Source organism: Brachionichthys hirsutus, unplaced genomic scaffold, assembly GCF_040956055.1.
Source record: "Brachionichthys hirsutus isolate HB-005 unplaced genomic scaffold, CSIRO-AGI_Bhir_v1 contig_210, whole genome shotgun sequence".
In the NCBI taxonomy this organism is placed as follows: domain Eukaryota; kingdom Metazoa; phylum Chordata; class Actinopteri; order Lophiiformes; family Brachionichthyidae; genus Brachionichthys; species Brachionichthys hirsutus.
Window position 1 is genome coordinate 16,193 of NW_027180663.1, and position 22,043 is coordinate 38,235.

At 39.8% G+C, this 22,043-nt stretch overlaps 1 protein-coding gene across 1 annotated transcript; it reads right to left on the minus strand.

Annotated features, from left to right (window-relative positions):
- Nucleotides 1-417: 417 nt before the first annotated feature.
- On the minus strand, nt 418-20,348 carry LOC137916351 (ATP-binding cassette sub-family C member 12-like). The gene is made up of 30 exons (XM_068759395.1): nt 20,298-20,348; nt 19,987-20,135; nt 19,667-19,813; nt 19,268-19,415; nt 18,281-18,517; nt 17,156-17,329; nt 16,808-16,955; nt 15,453-15,601; nt 15,218-15,325; nt 14,850-15,080; nt 14,693-14,764; nt 14,271-14,395; nt 13,411-13,483; nt 11,874-12,077; nt 11,463-11,597; nt 11,084-11,168; nt 9,985-10,041; nt 8,414-8,506; nt 8,213-8,316; nt 7,928-8,104; nt 7,413-7,639; nt 6,942-7,079; nt 6,549-6,738; nt 6,373-6,462; nt 6,026-6,221; nt 3,988-4,147; nt 3,808-3,886; nt 1,831-1,944; nt 580-744; nt 418-510 (listed from the first exon to the last, which is right to left on the minus strand). Exons 1-30 carry the CDS (start codon nt 20,346-20,348, stop codon nt 418-420), a joined length of 4,119 nt encoding a protein of 1,372 aa, XP_068615496.1.
- Nucleotides 20,349-22,043: the final 1,695 nt, after the last annotated feature.

The following is a 22,043-nucleotide window of genomic DNA, read 5'->3' on the forward strand; positions in this document are numbered from 1 at the left end:
CTTGTACCTGATTTATCGTTTACATAAATGTATAAACTTGACCAACATTCTCTTCATTGAGTACACACATATGAATGGGATCAAAGAACCGGGGAGAGTTGAGGAAAGCTCTAACACAACCCTACAAGACTGTTTCAAATTCCATAATAATCAACCAAAATATTGAACAACCGATTTTGAAGCTCTATTGACTACAATGTTAATATTTCAAACTGAGCCAGAATCCAGGATCTCTTCTGGATCATCACCAGAATTTAATCATCTGTTCCTGGTAACATAGTTTAAAGGCAAATTAACGGACGGATGGACAGACAGACTCCGACGATTACATAACCTCCACCTCGCCTCGGCGGAGGTAACTAGTGTCCCTCTTGCTGTTAGTGCTGAGGAGCTGGCGTGTCACTGGGCTTCAGTGGCTCAGGTGTTCATAGTGTTAGCAGCAGCAAGGAGTGAATAGAAGTGAGAATCTGGTCTTTGTCTCAGCACGTCTGGACTGTCCACCTCTGCCACCTGTCAGGGAGAACATGTATTGTAAGTCTGGCTTCAGGATAAAAAATAAATAGTGATTCTGTTTGTTACCTCTCCACTGTCCATGACCAGAATGCGGTCTGAGTTTATCACAGTGTTGGTGCGATGGGCGATGGTGAGCACGGTGCAGCCCTGGAAGGCTTCTTTGATGGTGCTTTGGATCAAGGTGTCTGTCTCCGCATCAATGGATGCTGTTGCCTCATCTAAAAGAATAATCTGTTGCACCACAGGAGAGAGAGTTTGTGCAGATGACAGCAGGAAAGGGGAATAATTCATAAAGACTGATGACTGAGGATTATTTTTCACCTTCACAGAGTTAGTTGTTCAAAATTCTTCATTCTCTTAACTGCTTAATGCGAAAACCAGATTGCGGGATCTACCGGAGCCTATCCCAGCAGTCATTAAGTTTTTTTTTTTCCACTTAAATTTTATTTCAGTTTTTTAACAGCAACAGAGCATTTAATACTAATATTATTTTCCACATGACACACAATACAACAGTCATTAAGTTTGAGAGCATAAAAGGTCCTCATTTTAAAAAATTGAAGGTTTCAACTTCATTAAGTTATTTTTAAGCTCAAATCAGTCCCGTTAGTGATAATCAAATAAATCTATTTTAACTGCATGCATTTCCCCCCTAAATCATTGGAAATGGTCATATGCTGTATACTGGTAAAGACTTCAATTTTGAAGTGATGACAGCAGAATCAAAGAAAAAAATGGAACATGGCTTTGTGGTTGAAGTGAAATTCCTCTCAAGAAAATACATTCTTGGAGAACTATACCATGCATTCACACATGAAGGGAAAAAAACATGAACGAAAGAATCTATCGTTAGAGAGATACATGGTTTGAGATTGTGCAGAGTCGAAAGGAGAAATTAGGTGAGATATGGAACTAAATGAATAAAAATTACATGGAATTTGAGTTTGTGTTGCAACACAGGCATGTTCAGCAGCAGCAAAGAACCGATACAAATCAAACAAGCTGATCAATCAGAGATTGCAGACCCTCGCCTCCAAGTGCCTTATCTCGCAATGTTAAAGAATCCTTTAAACAATTCTAAAATCTGGCTTCAGATCCGGATCAACGCCATTCTCGGGGAGGACCGAGCCACGGACAGAACCTTGCTTGTGTAAAAATTTCAAGTTGATTGGGTTACTAGTTTTTGAGTTATGCGCGCGGACAGACAAACAAACAGAAAGACAGACAGACAGACAGGCAAACAGACCCAATTACAATACCTTCGCCTCCCCTTTGGCGAGGGTAATTAATTCAGAGGGGACAGACACCTGTACAAACCTTGGAGTTGCGGAGCAGTGCTCTAGCCATACAAATCAGTTGTCTCTCTCCTACAGAGAAGTTTTCACCATTTTCAAGCACCGGAGCATCTAGTTGCCCGTCCAGTCTGGAGATCTGAGGAATGCAAAAAAAACCCAGACCTTTTCTGTAATCCCGCTAACAGACAAACAGATGCTGTCAAAAACATAAACTCCTTGATGGAAGTAACAAATCTGTTTACATGCTCCGATGCAGAATTGACTCAGCTATAAGTCAACGCTCTATATCTAATATTAAATGCACAGTAGGCCAAAACACAAACGCAATCTGGATCCGATCCGGATGGAATTCGGTCGTGAGATAGAGGTCCCCACCCTACATGACTGTCAAATTCCATAAATACCAGTCAATAATCAACTGAGGTATTTAGGAATAAAATTAGAAGCTCCATTGACTGCATTGTCAATGCTTTTTTCAAAGTGATCCAAAATCCAGGATCTCTTCTAGATCATCAAAATACAGCCAGGTCAGCTCGTTCACAGATTTTGCAATCTGTATTCACCATTTATTCGGAAAGTGACTATTTTTGGCGATTTGATTTTCTACAGTGAAAAATGTTATAACAGAAATAAAGTCCTCCAAGAACACTACGGTTGGATTTTGAAATATTTTAATAAGTGCCCTATAAAGGGTTAAAAGCTGGCAATACTTCAGACACCACTGAATATTATAATTTTAAATAATGTTTGAATGACTCTCTTAGGCCATGAAAAAAGGAGCTGCTGCTACTATAAGCACCATGGCAACAAATTACCCTGAACGCTGTCATATAACATAAACTTAATATCCTCAGCAGCATAAATTATATAATTACTTCTAAGAGCAATCGTCCCATAATAGTTTAAACCTTATTATATGACTCCTTGACCATAAAAAAAATCCTACCTCTCACATCTGGACCGGTATCATCTTTAGTTTTGCCAGGTAAACATATTTAAATTAAAACTTGGACACATGAACTGTTGTGTGGAATATCTTGGAAATCTAATTTGTATTAGTCATTGTTGTCCAAGTACTGTAGCTACAGTATTATCCATGAAGGTAGAATCAAGAATGCATCTTGCAATGCAATGATATATATAATACAGTAATACCTCAACACACGAGCGTTCCGAGATATGAGCCTGACTGCAAGGAATATTTTGCATTGAGATGCAAGCGTGAATTTGAGATGCGAGCGCCCCAAGCCTGCTTCACCCGTTCAGTAATTTTCGCTGTATTTGTGAATATTAGTTATAAGTAATGTGTCCAAAGAAAGAAAATGGTAAGGATGACAGTGAAAGAGAAAACTCACGAGGACGATGGAGACGAAGCTTGGATTTGTCTTCCTGATTGGTCTGATTACTTGTTTTGTGAACTCTGCCTGTTTCCTGGAACTTATCTATCTCCCTGCCCCTATCCTGATCTGCTGGTGTGGACTGTCCACCTGTGCTTGAACATTAAAGTTACGTTTCTGGATTCCCTTCTCCTGTCGTGCTTTTGGATTCTCTCTGTCTGCTCTCTGACAGTGCTCTATTTCTAGCGAGGTGTTCAATCTAATAATCTACAATATTTGTTTTGCCTCTTAATATTCTATGCATGCCAAAATAAATGCCCTCGCGTGCCAGTCATGACACACGTGTCTTAGGTTGCCGACCCCTGCTGTATATCTAAAGATGGGATACAATTACTTCCATCCCAATTCCATCGCTCATACAAATCTCATCAAAATTCCTTTTTATGTCATTCTAACAGTAAAGCAGACGTATGCTGGCAAAGAAATAACCTCATTGAATTCCACACTTTGTCACTGTCTACAAGGCTTGAGCTGAATTGAGCACAAATTCACAGTTTTTGGGAAATGTATGTATAAAAATTGGCAGATGCTAATTTGGTTTATATAAATGACCAAATACTTCCTCAGACTGTAAATGTACATTACTGTTAACATTAACGTACTGAGTCCTTCATGTATGTCTTGTCCAGTGCCTCCCAAATCTCCTCATCGGTGTAGTTACTGAAAGGGTCCAGGTTGTATCTATTGGCAAACACACACAGCAATATCACAGTAGCTTAAATATGTGACAAACAAACCAATTAAAACAGTACATGGATACATAAAGATGAGACATTATTCACCGGACAGTTCCAATGAAAAGCACAGGGTCCTGGGGGATGATAGACAACTTGCTACGGAGATCCGTCAGTCCAATGGACATAATCTCAACTCCGTCTATTAGGATGGTTCCTGCTGCCGGCTCCACCAACCTGAACAGAGCCACTCCTAATGAGGATTTCCCTACAAACACACAAATGGCCAGAATGGTTTACAAAGGTAGGGTTACTATTAGCACAATATTGTCATGGCTGTCAACAAAATAAGGTTGCTAAGATTTGTATAATGCATATGAGTACATGATAATGATATGTAATGATAATGACACTATGATCATGTCACACACGTCATACTGTGTAACAAGTTGGGCATCGGCCTGTAAAACGACTCCACAACCGATTGAAGCTGTTTGTAAACAATCTCTAAAAGTGTTAGATAAAAAGCCAAATAGGTATCATCACTGTCATATATTAAAGAAACATGGGCGATTAAGCTGGGACAACACTGTTAAACACATCGATGCAATCTTGATTTATAAAATCTTCCATGGCAGAGCACCTCCTCCATTACAAGAATTTGTCAAAATAAACTCAAACACATCAACAAGAACAGGCTCTAGAGGTGACTGTATCATTCCATTTAGAAAAAGTGCCCTTGGTCGAGCCACTTTTTCTGTTCGTGCTTCTCACACTTGGAATTCTATCCCAACCACGATACGTGAACTCCCGACTCTGACCTCTTTTTCCGAACAATTTAAAGCATGGCTATTGGAAGAGCAACATTGTACCCACACCCATGCCAAAACTTATATATTTGTTTACCTTTGGCTAATTGTTGGGCTACCATCCGCAGATTTTCTGATAATGTCATCATCCTCATTATTATTTTGTACTATTTAGTAGAACTGTTCTATTTGTTATGACTGTTGTTTTATTGATTTTGTTGTTTAATGTTGTTGATGTCAAAGGGACTAAAGATGGAAATTAGCCATTGGCTATAATCTTACATATTTACGTGTAAATGTTCATGAATATGTATTGTCCCTGTTTAAATAAACTCAAACTCAACAATCATGATACATGATAATCGGCTGACTGTGCTGCATTTATGTTTATTATGTAATATGGCACGCGACTCATGATAAACTATTGTGTCAAAGGCTGCACTGAGATCTAATAAAATAAGCACGAAGAGAAGTCCGTTATAAGATGCTATTAAAAGGTCATTTGTGACTTTCATTAATGCTGTCTCTGTGCTATGATGAGCTCTGAAACCTGACTGAGAAACCTCAAATAACTTCTTGCCTTGTAAGAATTCACATACAGCTGACTGGAAACTGCTTTCTCTAAAATCTTAGGCAGAAATGGAAGGTTGGAAATTGGACTATAATTAGCTAATACACCGGGATCCATTGTTGGTTTTTTGACTGCTGTTTTAAAAGACTGGGATACATAGCCTGTAAGAAAGGATAGATTAATTATATTTAGCAAAGGAATTCTAATTGAGAGGAAGAAGTATTTGACATCCGAGTGATTTAAGTCACGAGCTCAGTCCTGGAACGAATTATGCTCGTATGTCAAGGTATTACTATATTAGAAAAAGCCATTGATTCCTCTCCCCATCTCCATGTTCCCTTTCACCTGACTGTCTCTTTCTAAAACAGAACATGGCGTGAAGACTCACAGGACTGCCAATCGCTTCCGTGACCTACCGTATTTTTGGGACCATAAGGCGCACTTAAAATCCTTTCATTTTCTAAAAAATCAACGATGCGCCTTATAACACGGTACGCCTTCTCTATTAATTCTGGTTTTGCTTACTGACCTCAAACCAATTTTATGTGGTACACGGCGCTCAAAAATCGGTCAAAATGTTTTAGTACGACTTTGGTGAGCTACGAAGCCGCACTGCTTGATGGATTGTCGGAGCATTACGGCTCCTGTAATCAGGAGTCTCCCAGAGTAATACGTACCGGTACTGTGCTTCAAGGAGAACCATCATCTCGGCCCTGCAATCATTTTGATATCTAAATTAACTTGACATTTTTGTAAACTGCCTTACCAGAGCCTGTTCTTCCCACGATTCCCAGTTTCTCTCCAGCTTGGATGTGGAAATTCAGCTCATTCAGGACAATGGGTGAATTCTCCCTGTACCTCATGCTATAGCCCTGGAAGGTAATGGCTCCACTCTTTGGCCAGTCCTCTGGGATTTGAGCATCAGCTACCGGTATGTGTCTGGGGGCCTCAGACTTACAACCCTGGACACAATAATTAAGATCTTGTGTGAGTGAGTGGTCAAACAAAAACACAGCAGCATTTGTAGGAGGACCAATGTGGGTGGATATATCGGTGGTAGCAGCCAGAAAACCTATGCGATTTTTCTGAGGCAAAGAAGAGTAGAGTTCTCACTGTGATGTATTCCAGCAGCCGCTCCACCGAGTTGAACCTGGCCTCCACCTCGGTAGATTGTCTCACTACATACTGAAGCATGCCTGTCAACTAGGCAACAAACAGGTGTATAAACACATGTTGGAGGTCTCCTCTTTCTAAAAATAAACTCATGTTCATCCATCTGCTTTGTTTACCTGTATGGTGTAGGACATGGCCAGGCCTTTCGAAGCTGGATTGATGACTTCATTATCGCCGAGTACTACAAACAGAGACACCACCAAACCTATAACTGCAGCCATGAAGTCGAGCCAGAAGGATAGCCAACGTGTTCCAGACTGAAACAATAAGTACTGGTTGGAGTTGATGTCATTCAGTGTCTTGAATCTACAACATGAAAAAGGATGGTGTTTACTCACATACTGCAGATAATAAAAGTATCTACAATAAAGAACAGAATGTGAGAAACTGTAACTGAAAGATCATCCTCTGCATAAATGTACAACAGAAGGAAGATATTTTGTCATCATCAGCAAGCACATGAGGTTAGTAAAGAAAATTGATGAACATGAGGATCGCTGGCATCTTACTTTTCTATGTGGCTGTCTCTTATGTTGTAGGCATGGATGGTGCTGAGGCCCTGCAGGGTAGAGGTGCTGAGAGAGATGACGGGAGAACGACTGATGTTCTCCATCCTCTTCATCTGACGGATACTCCTCTGGAATATACTGCAGGGGAATCACAGGTAATATTCAGTACTGTATACTTCTTTAATATGTTGTTATATTCCTGTAGACTAATGCTTGTCCTAAAATACTCATAAATGCAAGAATTGTATGACAATCTAAATCTTGCAAATTACATTCATGTCACTCGGCAAATTAATCATATGACATTTTTATGATCCCATTCTCCAACAATTCCTGTTTGGGACCTCTATTATATTTACTTCAAAAGGACAAATCTAATAGAATTTGAGCATTAGAGCATGTTATGTGGCAGAGAATATTGCACAATTCAACTAATAATTAAATAATTCAATTAATGGCTATCAAACTCACAAAAGAATGAGGGTGAAAAAGACTCCCAAAATAGCCACAACAACCAGCATGGGGGGGAAAACACTGGAGATAATGATAATGGTAAACATGACCATGAGACTAAAATTCAAGAAAGGGTCCATATGGAGGGGAAGCACAGTGTCCACTTCCTCCTGATCTTTGGAAAAGCGGTTGAGAATGCGTCCAACTGGTGTTGTGTCAAAGAAACTCATAGGACTGGACATAATCTGAGGGGAAAAAATTATTATTACTTTAATTATGCTTTTGTTTTTGTATTATTTACACTTTTATGTGTTATCTGTTGTTTAGATACACGTAGTTACATAATAATATAATTGTAGGTATACAAATGGGTATTTATCTGGTGCATAGGAACAGATTAACCTATTTTCCATTATTTCTTACCGGAAATATAGCTCCGAACAAATCTGTTTTCCGAACAAATCTGTTTTCAAACAGTGTAACGGAATGAGTTATGTTCGAGAACCGAGGTTCCACTGTATATAAAATGTTACCTTCTTGAATATGATGTTGTGCAGATGGCAGGCGGCACTCAAGGTGATTCCAGTATAAAAGAAGCATTTGATGATGGCAAGTGTCACCGTGGCAATAATCCCCACACCATAAATCATTTGGTAAAATCTCAGGCGCGGGTTGTCTAAGATGCTACCCGGATTTGTAGCATTTTTTAACTGGAAAATAAAATAAAATAAAAACATTTGATAATTACAAATACTGTGACCATGGAGTTTAATGTGTGTAAATGTATATGTGAGAGAAAGGGAAGATATGCTCCTCACCCCATCACCCTGCCCCAGCCAGAAACTGAGAAACCAGTTGCTGAAGGCTGTGGATCCAATCATCAGAATGAAGTTAATCATAACAAGGAAGATGATGAAGTACCCTGAAGTAAAACAGTCACACCAAATACAGCTGGTTTGGCCATGTGTCATTTGTATGCATTTATTCCAGTTCATACATGTGGACTGTCTGTATCAGACCTCCTGCTGCCTGGCAGTATCTGTGATAGATTCTCCAGGAGACGGCGCCTTCTTCAGAGGACTCCTTCCTCACCAGCTGATCATCACCAGCAGCTGAAAGCAAAGAAAATTATGAACTAGAATAATAGAATTTCTGAGTGACGGGCTTGATAAGGATGTGCAGTTGGAAACAAAACTCTTTGACATCCATTGCACCTAAATTTACATAAATGCCAACTCCATTATCTGAAAACCATCAAGATAATAAAGCTAGCATCCGGGGTCTCTTGATTGACTTAAAACTTGTGCTTCAAAGAACACTGGGGCAATGTGGGTTTGGCTCGCTGAGAAGAGGTAGGTTTAGAGAGATAATTATGGGAGGTGTTTTGTGTTCATTTCTCCATATTTAAATGTCCTGGTCCAAGATGCCTCTGTCTGGCATTGATGTGCGATGTATAATATGTTAAAGCTGAAAAGCTTATTGCAGCGGTAGGCATCCTGCCAATGCTCAGGTCAAAGTGCCAGTGACATCCCACTCTGGAATCCCAAAAGTGTGAACCCCAAAATGCGGAGACGGAGGCGAGATAATTAGTCTACAGTTAATTTAATAAGGAAATAACGAAAACTACTCAGCCAAAAAACTCAAGAGGGATGGGCTGATAGTCAGTAATAAAACAAAAATTCACAGCAACACAAAGAGGAACCAAGGTCGGCAGACAAAAATACAAAATCAAAATGGCACTGCCATAGAGATTGCAACCACCGTATTGGTCAACCACTAAGCTCAGCATATGGAATGTCAAAAAAGTCAGACACACCTGACACAAATATCTTGTTGGGAGGGTACAGAAGCAGGTGACTACCCTAGTTATCAGATGTTTTCCCCCTCCCTCCCTTGTGTGTGTCCCAGGTGCAGGCAGTGGCTGTGGGATGGATTCTTTGATCAAATCAATCAGAAACTACCCTCAGCCTGGGAGCACTGCATGGAGTCTCCTCAAACATTGTTTATGATTGAGGTCCTCAGTTCTTGTCGCATGCTTGAACTTTCAAGGCTTTCTATTCAGATCTGGGGTGTGATGACCAGCGGGTAGGCAAAGCAAGATAGCCAGAGCCTAGGAGCAACCCTGTGGTGTGTGGTAGCCCAGAATACTGCTTCTCAGAGTTTACATTGATTGAATATGCACCCAGTTCTCTCTCCAGTACGGCCATCGGGATGACACAATTTGATGTGCTCTCGGCTGTCTCCCCCCTTTGTTCAATGTTCAGGAGGGGGAGATCGCAGTCCCAGGAGGAGGAAAAATTATCCAATGATCCAGGGGGTCAATGTGGACTCAGTGGAGGACAAAAATATAATTGACAATAAACTGGACTGGGCCTGTGTATACTGATAATTTGTATTTCTGACTTTGTTGAGTGAAGCACTGTTGCTGATATAATTTCCCTCCGGGATTATTAAAGTATTCTGATTCTGATTCTTTATATCAAACTGTCTGAGCCCAACCTTCTTTAAGAATTTGGATATACATCTGAAGTGGGTGACCCTGCACCAATATCTCATTCATACAAAAAAACAAACAAAGAAAAACACTTACATTTTTGGTCTGTTGTTTGGATTGTTCCATCATCCTTTTCTTCGGACATGTCAAATGCTGAAAGGAAGTGCACATAGTAAAGACAACTGTAAATAAATTGACAATAAAGATAGGAATTTTTGTATGTAGTAGTAGTATGTAGATTCAGATTCAGATTCAGACAACTTTATTTATCCCAAGGGGCAATTCAGTTTAAGCAGTCTACCAGACCATACAATACAAACAATACAAACATAATAAATAAATAAATAAATAAAAATAATTAAAAAAAATATATATATTAAAAAACACACTCAGTATATGGACAAATGCTACAACAAAGCCATACCAATGTTTAAAAACATGCAATATACAGTTTACTGGCAATCAGATTTGGTCTGCTACCTTTCTGCACTGCTGCCACACCCTTTGACCACCTAGTTATACTGTTTGTATACAACCGAACACCACTTGCGTTCAGATCGGGGAAGCCGTTCATCCCAATCACCCCTTCTCGTTCTGTTACTGCACACATGAGCGTTGTAGTCCCTCAGAAGAGAAATGCAGTCCCCAGTCAGAGTACTATCCAGTACCCCTCCAGGGACTCCAAGAAGAGTATGCATTGCTGTTCGGCGTGTAAACCAAAACAACAGTGACACACATGTTCTCATCCTGAATGTACAGGGAAGCAACCCTCTCGTTCACCGGGGTAAACTTGCGTATTGCTGTGGGGCTATAAGCAAGCCCACACCAGCCTGCTGCCTCATTCCGCCATACAAGGCGATGTCACGGTCCTTGATCTTTTTTCTTTTTCTTGGAGTTTTTAACTGCCATGGGAGACCCGACCAGACCATAAAACTCCCAACAACATCGCTCCTGGGACCATTCGAGCACTCAAACTCCCACACCATGATAAGGTGGAAGTTCAAAGGGTAGTTTTACAAACTATGTAACTGCTTTTAGGTATTCATCTTTGCCACTTACTTCACATTAGACAGAATGCAAGAATTATTTAACATTGTATTTTTCTACAGCAAGGCATAATATATAATGGCATATATTCTGATTTAAATCATTACTACCAAACAATAATTGCTGTTGCTTTTTTGCCTTTCCATACCTGGGTTCACTGCACCACCAAATGTGGGATTTGCGAGCTCAACCTCTTCCAGCTCTTCATTTTCTTGGGGTGAATCGTCTTCTGCCTGAGTCTGTAAAATATCAACAAAAGCAATGAGTCTGCATAAAAGCATCTGCTGAGCCTTTACTGCAGTTGATGATAAACCACTTACTACCTTTTCAGAATATATGGTCCTGTTTCTACAAATAAAATGTAGGTACAGTAGCTATTATTATTAGTAGCTAACTATTTATTTGTTTTTTGTGCTTATAAAACAAGAAAGGTGAAAGGGATTTACATCTAGGAAGGAAATAAAATAATATACATTGTGAGAATAGCAGGGCTACATCTGAGGTCTGAACTGTAAGTGCTGTTTTACTTTTGACTGATCCAGCTGGTAGTTGCTGATGAGCTGAGCGTAGCGTCCATTGGCTTTCATCAGGGCATTGTGGTCTCCACCCTCGAGCACTTCTCCATCCTCCAGGACCAAAATGCCATCACAGAATTCCAGATACTGACACACATTAGGACGACCTCATCAATGAAACCATCCCAGCCCCGTGGCCAGAGGTGTGAAGAAAAACATTTGTAGCAGCCCGACATTACTTTGTGATGTGGTTTACTTTACTTTGGACAATTCCACCATACAATATCATTTGTTCTAAAATTCATTTTAAATTATGTGTATCATTATGAGAACCTTATGAGTTTATGCATTTCATAAAAGGTTTCAGGCTCAGTGAAAAGTTGCTGAGGAAAAGATGTTTTCTGATGAAGTGCATCTTCTCACCTGCAGCTGGTGTGTAACCAGTATAATTGATTTTCCCTGCAGCTCCTTCTTTATACATTCCTCGAAAATGTGTTTTCCTACATGAGCATCGACAGCAGATAGTGGATCATCAAGGAGGAAGATGTCTTTATTGGAATACACAGCTCTGGCCAGGCTGATCCTCTGCTTCTGCCCCCCTGATAGATTCAGCCCTCGCTCTCCAATCTGCCAACAAAACAGCAGAAAACTACAAAAACACTGGCTACAGATTCTGTATAATAAAATGCCATTTTTACTTTCTGAAATGTCTAGCAATGCAGATACTAAATGATTGGAAATGGGATTCGAATTAGTATAATGAGGGTTTTTAAAGTTACTTTTTCTCTTTTGTTTGATAGTGACGGTGCGGGCCTCTCTCCTCAGCCTGGTAACGCAGGCGAGGTCACATCGAGCAGAGGCCTCGGGAACGTGAATTATTACTCCAGAGTTTTTCGTCACGACGCAACGCCTGAAAACAACAGCTGCAACCTCATTTTATGATTTATTGGGGAAGCATGGCTTAGGAAGCAGGCTTAGGAAGCTCTGAGGTCATTCTGATAGGAGATTGTAATACCAATATCCTTCGGAAAGACACTCCCACTTTCAAAGCCTTCAGCAGCTTCTGTAATTTGCATAACTTTACCCAGCTGATTCAGCAATTTACAAGGGTAAACCCCACTTCTTGAAACATCATAGATCTAATCCTGGCATCGGACAAATCTAGAATCAAACAGTGGGGAGTGCAATTTAAGTGATCACAATATGATCTTCTGCACTCGTAGAATTCATAGACCTGCAGTTCAATGTCACACCACAATCAACTGCAGAACTATGAAACTACGCAATGTGGTTAACAAAAGGATCAAAAATGCCAAAATTAATTTCTTAAATGAGAACATTGAGGCAAACAAAAGCAACCCACAAAAACTGTGGGAAGCCCTAAAACAATTAGGCTTCAGCAATAGACTCCAAACAAAAACCAATAATTTCTGCATTAATTCAAGTGGTTCACTCCAGATCAAATAGTTTTAACAGGTTTTTCACCACTATTGCCACCCTGTTGGTCAGCAACCCCCCCTCCACATTCAAGTCTGTATGGTTCTGACCACATCCAAACACTACGAGAATCCAGGTGCTAAAAAGGACACTTTCTCTTTCATTCGTTCTTGAGTGTGCTCCTTCTGGGGATTCCCTCATTCTATTGGGGGACTTCAATGCTCATGTTGGCAATGACAGTGAGACCTGGAGGGGCGTGATAAGGGTGTCCATATGTGCACTTGGCACCAGGACACAGTAAGTTGCAGTTTGATGATCTATTTTATAGTCGTATCGGCGAACTTGCGGCCGCATGTCTTGGACACTCGGGCGAAGAGATGGACGGAGATGTCAACCGATCATCACCTGGTGGTGAGTCAACTCCGAGGATTGTAAATGCCTGATTTAATTGCAGTTTTCGGGTGGCGGTTGTGACACGACTTTGATGGGTGCAGTGCGGCGGAGTCATCAGTAGAGGCCCTACCTCAGTTTTATCACCATATGGGAGTATTTTAAGGTCAGGTCTGAGGCTGCAGACACCGAGAACTCTGTCATATCTGTGAAGTAAATCAAAACAATATATTATCTGAAGCTTCAAATCTTAAAAGGTCATTTTAAAAACATAATATTTTATGCAGATTATTTTATGGGAAGAAACAACAAAATTGGAATGTACCATTTCAGATTAATATGAATGAAAAAAAGACAGGATATTTTGACAATTCTGAGCATAAAATTTCTTACATTTCATACTTAATATCTTATTAAATCTATGTGCGTAGTTAGTGCACAAGTCTCTGATCTCCGAGAGCAGTCTCGCCATGGTAGCGCGATCCTGGTCGTCCTTCTTGACCTGTTTAAATAAATTGTCCTTCTCCTCCTGTTTGAGTATAATTAATCTTACATTTTCATAATTCTTCATTTACTTCAGGCACCATGCTCGCAACATGCCTACATTGATTCATTGACCTGAAGTGACTCGTCAAAATACTGTTCATTGTTAAGCAGCTGCACCGCTTGCTAATTAGGCAGACAAACAGGATTTCCCAGTGATAGCTCTGTTAGATAACACAATGGCTTTTGCCCTTGTTTGATAACCGTGCCAGATGCAAACTCACAAGGATAAGAGGAACGTTTGATGCGTCGTTTGTCATGTGACATGATCACAGAAAATATGACTCATGCCTTGTATGAACAGTCAACTAACACTAACCTTAACCCTTGTTTATACAGTAAAACATCACATAACCTGCCCTGTTTTTAAATATGGCACCTATTGTTTCCATATGCAAATTAATCTGTAGAGTACAGAAAACAAAGGTGTCAGAGTTCATTCATAATTACCTGTCCTGGTCAAAGGGTTGCTCCATTAGGATGTTTTCCTGGACAGTTCCATGGAATATCCAGGCTTGCTGGGAAACGTAAGCGAATGTCCCATTAGTTGTAAGGGAGCCCTGCAGAAGGTACATCTATAAAATAGATCACAGTGTGTCATACACAAGCAGTTAAATGTAAAACAGAATGACACTCTAGCACTTCTAGAGCTATCTATATCAATTTCAAATTGAATGGCAATCAATAAAGTACTTAAACAGCATAAAAATATATAAACACACCTGGGGTGAAAATATATCCTGCTTGGTAAAGAAAAGTGAGGATTATCATTTTGAGTAAGATGAGAGTAGTGGACAATTAAATACAAAACATTCAAAGGCAATAAGAATGCCACATGTATAAGATGGTAAAAGAGACTGAATAGAGTTAACCTGCTCCAAAATGCTGGATATCAATGATGTCTTTCCACTCCCCACGTTCCCACAGACACCAAGCAAGCAGCCCTTGATAAGGAAATAACACACAGAGTAACTTTAACTTTACCACAGTCTCAAAAACACATTTTCCCACATCATTCTGGAATCGTACCTTTGGCAGTGTGAATGAGATGTTTCTCAGAGATGACAGAGTTGCAGTCTTCTCAGTTTGGGACATTTCATCTCCTTCGTGCGCATCCACCCCATTGGCTAAGCTGGGTGGGGAGTCCAGCATACTCTCTGGTTTGGTCCAGGAAAATGTTGCATTTTCCATGACAATGGCTAAGTCACTGTCTTTATCCTGTCTCAGGTAGGATTCTGGATTCTGGATTAGCAATAATTTCTAAACACAGCCACAGAAAATATTTCATCTTAAACACATTGTTTTCCATATTTTTTGAAACAGCTTGTGACTGCAGCTGAAATCCACAACAGTGCTAAATCTAATGATCGCTGCATCTAGAGCTCTGAGCAGTTTACCCTCAGCCTTTTTATTGATACAGCAGCTTCAGCCATGGCCTTCACAGACAAGGGCATTAGAGCCAAGCAGAACCGTATAGCATTGAAGATGGCGATGGTGGTAAAGGCCTGGTAATCACAAAGAACACCGCCGCAATACTGATTAGTTCTAAAGTTTAAGTTTGATATTCATATCGACTGTGAGCAAGTTGTCAAATCCATTGAAGTGTATTCAATGGACTGCGTTGGTACTCACATCAGTCGTGTTGAGTTCAAATTTTAACAGTGTGTGTACTAGGAAGGTGGCAACTGTGGCAAGTATGGGGATGATGCTGGTGATGCTAACATTCATATTCTGCATGTAACTGACCATTTCCATTTCTCTCATCTCATGTTTCCTTATATCTACAAGAAAGACAAAAATCAGGGTTTTGGAGACGGCGCTCTATGGTATTAGTATTTCAGGTAAATCTATTGATCATCGATACACAGTGCAAACACGTTTTAGATCATGACAATGCAATTATAATAGATCGATAGTTGCTTGCTTAAAAGCACAGACTATATGTATATATTCACTCATTCATCTTCTTGGAGACGAGACGATCATAATCATCTCGTCTTCAGCTGCTTAACCAAATCTGGGTTACGGGTTAAGATGGACCCTATCCCAGCAAACTGCGGTTGAGAGGCATGGTACACTCTGGGAAAGTCACCAGTTCATCGCAGGGCCACACAGAAAGACAGACACACCTACTTATGCTCGCACTAATTCATACAAATAAACTCTAAACAGTGAGACAGATCTTGAAATGTTCACAATTGTAAGATATTAATCTTTGCATGAGGCACCAGACAAAGAAAACATGAACTTCTGGAGGAAAGGGTATACTGGAGAAATATGATTTAAAAAATACATAAAAGTACAGATGGACACCCTTTTCATTCACACCACACTATAAAATCACTAAAATACTTTTCTATTATCAATTGAATTGAAAATATTACAATAATACAATAATACATAACACACGATAAAAACATCAATATTTGGTCGGTTACTCTGATAATTTAGTTTTTCTGAATAAGAGACATCGAACCAGCAATGTTTAATTAGTATAACACAGAAATATGGTGTCTCGTTTAATCAGAATCAGAATACTTTAATAATCCCATATGGAAATTATATTCCCATAGGGAAATTATATAAAGGACTGTTGCAGGCTGCTATGTGTCTCGGCACATGCAAACTTCATTAGTGAATTATTATTGAACAAGCTGAGCTGGTTGTAGGATGTCTGTTATTTTCCAAATTTTAGCTCTCACACTTTTCTCTCATTCCCATGATGCACTGCTGATTACAGTTATGTTTACTGTGCATTCCTGTTATCATCTTTAAGTGTTGAAATCATGGATTATTTCTTGCAAATTGTATTGTAGTTCACAACATGTCACAGCAAACTACTGTTGATTCAATTTTACAATATCAATCAATTCTGAATGTATATTGCATGATTGTTTTTGTGTTTACCACAAAAGTGAGAGTACAAATAATGCTTCTATTAGAAACTTATCTGAATGTAATAAAGCATGAGGCTGCCTAAATCATACCTGCAATCTTCTCCTCAAAAGAATCTTCCCAGGCGTACATCTTGATAAGTTTGATGCTGCTCAGAATCTCATTCATTGTTCGAACACGGCTGTCAGTTAACACCATGGCTTTCCATTTGAACTTGTTAATGACCTTGGCTAAATAAAACTGAGAGCAGAAAACAAACAATAAAATAATGTGAGTGACAATGGAAAACAAGCAGCATTGTGGTCTATCCTTGAATTTGTTAAGGAAAATATCCATATATGTAACGTGGAACTTTTTAAAGAATAACCCAGGAGTATCCAAACAAACTGCAGGAAAATATAATCACAGACAGACAAGCAGACAGGTGCACACAAACAAACCTGCACAGGAATGAAGATGAGGTAGATGAAGACTCCTGTCAGTGCAGTGAAGCCCAGAACGAAGCAGGCATAAATGATACACACAAAAAACAGGACTGGTGCAGAGAGCAGAAAGCTCGCAAACACTACAGCCTCAAATAACTTGTGGCCATCATTGCTCAAAACATTTATCATCTGGAAGGAAGAGAGTGAAAGAAATGCAGTTATTGACATCAGCAAGATGGAACGTTAGTCAGAATTGGAGAATTCTGCTGCTTCATTTCTAATAATAATAATAATAATAATCACACAAACCATCCCATTTCTAATTAGTGTTACGATTTGTCTTTATCACTTTGTTTCTGTTCTCTCTTCTTTGTTACACACATGGTGGATCACATCACACAAATAGGTTTTAGTTTCAAATGAAACATTCAAGACACGTTTTTCAAAGAAGGCGAGAACAAGTCACGCACACTCACACACACAGAAAATGTGTGTGTGAGTGTTTTTTAAACATGTTGTCTGTGTAAAATTCTAAATAAGAATATATTTCAAAAGCAATAACATTTTCAACATTCTACTGTGTCAAAAGCACTGATTAAAGCACACACCTCCACTGAACTTTAAATCAGTCACGTATTATTCAAAGTCGAACTCATAAACCTGTAAGGAGTACTTGTAGGGCAAACTACTCCTATAGCAATATATTTAAATATAGTTCAGGTTTAATCCAGGTTTTTAATTGAATCTGCACCAGACTATACGCACAGATACAGTAAATACCTAAACCCAGGATATTATTATCAGGATGTTATTATTTAACTACCTTATAAATTAACGAAAATGTTATATCTGTCTCTCTATGTTACTATTTTTAAGAAAATGTAAGAAACTTAGCCCTTTATCAATGCACACTGAAATTTAATGGCCGGGCCCAATGATCCATCCTCCCAATTTTCATGGCAATCCATAATTCTGATTAATCCTGTTGATAGTCTGATATATACAGGTCCATCAAAATACTTTTATCCTTTCATTTTGAACTCAGCGATTCTAATGGGCAAAGATTTGACAAAGAAAAAACTACAGGAGAAATGTGGGTAAATTACATCAAATAAGCTTTGACTCTTATAGGTTAGTTACCTCGCCCATTGAAATGCCGGTTTGCACCCGCAGAGAGATCACTTTCTGAAAGGCCACTGAAGAGAAGGCACCCTTTAACCTGACTGCAGTGCGCAGGTTCAGTGCCCACAATAAAGATATGAAGAAGGCTTTGCAAAACTCTGTGGTAAACAAACCAAAAGCCAGGCCAACGCCATACAGTATTGTGGACTGCTCCGGGTGTTCAGCATATGCTAGGATTTTATGAACCAGAATAGCCTGAGAAGACAGATAAAAATATAAGGTGTATGCATATAGAACAGTGTTTTATATTTAATCTATAGCATATGCTAGATGATGCTCCCATGTAAGTGAGACATATATATCCATCTTTTTTAATCCAACAAATATCTTCTTAAAACACATTTATTCAAGTGGAGGCACAATTATTATTATTATTATTTTACTTAAATAGAGGATACATTTACATCAACTGTATAAAATGACATAACACCATTATTTTGGTAAATGTAGTGATAAGAAAATTGGGATAGATTGAAAGGATTAGTCATTTAACCTTAAATGGATGTTTACATGCAGAAAATGCAAATAAAAAATATGTTTTTCTTAAATATATATCATATATTAATAAGACAAATCCATCTTATCAGGTGAAGAGCTTCATAAGATCCTGAAGGTTACTTTGAGTTACTTACAGCAAAGGAGAATTTACAGACCCTAGCAACATTTAAAACACATTACTTTGACATTTTATCGTGACAACACTAAAGACAATATCCCACAAATGCACCCATATTTTATATTCGTAGAACTGTTTAAGCTAAAGTATTTTCTGTAACCTCCAAACTAACCTTTCTATCAGTACATGTATGCTCTGCAAATCATTTAAAAAAAACCAATGTTTTCAATTAATTTCGAATCTCTTAACATCTTCTTTGGCAGAATAGAGGAATTGCTCTATTATTTGGCAAACATCAGAGGAAACCATTAATAGCTGTCGAAAATTACCGGGCCAAGGAACGCAGCAACCATGCCGATGATACCAATGAAGACAGATACAATCAACCTGGTTCTTTGAAATTGAATTATTGCTCGAACCAAAGAGGCCTTCTCCAAGCCAACCTTTGCCACTTCTTCCTTCCAGAGTCGGAAGAGCCTGTACAACATAAAATCAGAGTCAACGCTCTCAGCCTTGATAAATCATTACAAAGGTCAAGGTTAGGGTTAGCAAACACTCTCATGAAATGCACTACAGATATTCAACGTTTGTAATTGTTTCCCTAACCACGATTCCATTTCCAGACAAGAATTTCAGCAACTAGAATTGTTAGCTATCAATGAGTCCCATACTGTCAAATGTTGTTTGAGAAGTATTGCACCCCTGAATCAGCCAGAATAAATTCAAACCTTTCTCCACTGCTGTCAGCTTTGTCAAAGGGTGACAGGTTGATTGTAGTCATGTCCATCCTTTTCCTGAATATGGCCCACATCATAGGAGTCATCCAGGCAAAGGTTGTAAAAGACAGGAATCCTGCATTGTCAACTGGGTGGGAACTAGACAAGGAAACATCATCCAATATTAGCTCTGCTATGGGTATAGCAGCCATAATGGCATTTAGATTAAAACAACAGCTATTATCAGGCTATCATCCATAGTGTATTATCCATTTAAGCCTATTTATTAATTGCATCCAAGCAGACTAACAATGTCATTAAAAAACACTAACTATGGTGAGGAGCAGGCAAAAGGCTTTAGGTTCTGAAGGCCCTGGCGGTATTTTTTGACTTTTGGAGGGTTGTCCCGTTCATTGATGTCCACATCAGCATAACCTGCATTTGAGACCTCAGGTTTGTTTCTCCTTTGGAAAGCGTCATTCTTCAGAGTCAAAAAGATAGATGGGAGAGAACAACAGATTTCCACATTAAAAAGCAAAAAAAACAAAAGATGTAATTGAAAAAAATGGAGAAGTAAAGATGTCAGGCAGTGACAGCAACATGTGAACAGGTCAGTGGAAGCTACCGTTTGTTCTTTACTTACAACAAAGTCTTCTTGTGCATCGTTCTTCTCCACAGGAACATCAGTCTTCATTTTGCCCTGTACCGCAGGAAGCAAGCATGCAAAGTTAGTTTTATTAGACAGCATGATAATTAATGAAAGCATATGTAGCTTCCCTTGCACGAACCCTTCTATGCCACCTTTTTCGTGGTGGAGGGGTTTGAGTGCCTGAAAAAGCTCTATTGTCAGGTGAAATCGCCCCTGGTTGGGTCTCCCAGCCACCGACGTGTACGAGGCTCAACGTGCACTTGCGGAAAAGATTTTGTGTTTGGAGCTGACTTTAATAAGGGAAATCTGAGCCAGGAACTTCCCAAATACAGACAGTTTATTAAAAGCCCCACCAGAGAGGAGAATACGTTGGACCACTGTTACACGACCTACCAGACTGTTACTTGGCCTATCAGACTACAGACAATCTGGATGACTACACGGACACTGTGGGATCATGGATCAGCTACAATGGGCAGCACGGTGGCACAGTGGTTAGCACTGTTGCCTCACAGCAAGAAGGTTGCAGGTTCAAATCCAACTTTCTGCACTACTTCCTGCGTGGGGTAGGGTTAGGATTCTCCTGCTTCCTCCCACCACCAAAAACATGCAACTTAGGTCCAGGTCGTTATTGAAAAAGAGAAGTAATTCTCAATTGACTTACCTGGTTAAATAAAGGTTAAATAAAATGAAAAAACCAATGAGGAGTGCATTGGACCAACGTGCACTAGGGTGAGTTATGCTAACCCTAATGCTTGGTTCACCTCGAAATTCAGCCAGATTAAACGAGAGAAAGAGGCAGCACGCAGGAGCGACAGCTGCAAAGGGGTGAAGTACAGGTTTAGCAGGGAGGTGAAGAATGCTAAATCAGCATATTCAGACAGACTCCAGCAGCAGTATGGAGAGGCCGAAGGGCCATTACCAACGACAAGCCCGAAGCCCCTCGAGCTCTGAATGACTTGCCGCCGGCTCAGTGTTTGAATATGCATTACTGCAGCTTCGATCGCCCAGCCCTCCACACACCTCTGGCCTCTCCAGTCACCCAGTCACCCCCTCCTCCCCCCACAACATGGAGGGCACCTCACCAAAGGCCTCCACAGACACTCCCCCCACCTCCCCTGCCCTCTGCATGCTGGAGCAAGATGTGCACAGACAGTTCATGAAGCTGAACCCCCATCAGGACATCATTCCCCCCTCCACCCTAAAACACTATGCCAATGAGCTGACTCCTGTCTTCACAGACATTTCAACTCCTCCCTGGAGACCCGATCCTGGATGGATGTTAATAAATAACATGCCCATAGATGAGTCCATATGACCATTGCATGACAGCGTGAAAATTACACAGTTGATTAGTATCTGCCATTATGTATTATAAATATATGGTAGCTCTAGGTCAGACATGGGCAAACCCAGGCCCGGGGGCCATATGCGGCCCGTTGGTCTTTTTAATCCGGCCCGCCGAACTTGTCCAAATTATATCATTAAATATAATTGTATTATAATTAAACCTCATTCATTTGACCTTTTCCCTGTAATGCTACCTGTAAAAGGCCAAATCCTTTAATGCAATAGCTTTCATGTGTCATTTATATTCGCTCACACAAATACTCCATCCATATGTTCTTGGTCCGGCCCCTCTGTCAAATTTTAGAACCTATTGTGGCCCGCGAGTCAAAAAGTTTGCCCACCCCTGCTCTAGGTGCAAGTGTTGGCATAATTATTTTCCTCAAATACAGA

Coding starts and splice junctions, on each gene's coding strand:
- LOC137916351 (XM_068759395.1), bottom strand. CDS start 20,348: ATGAAGACTGATGTTCCTGTGGAGAAGAACGATGCACAAGAAGACTTT. Junction 15,326..15,452: donor TTGAACTCAACACGACTGAT/GTGAGTACCAAC, acceptor TGTGATTACCAG/GCCTTTACCACCATCGCCAT. Junction 6,463..6,548: donor CCATGTCCTACACCATACAG/GTAAACAAAGCA, acceptor TTTGTTGCCTAG/TTGACAGGCATGCTTCAGTA.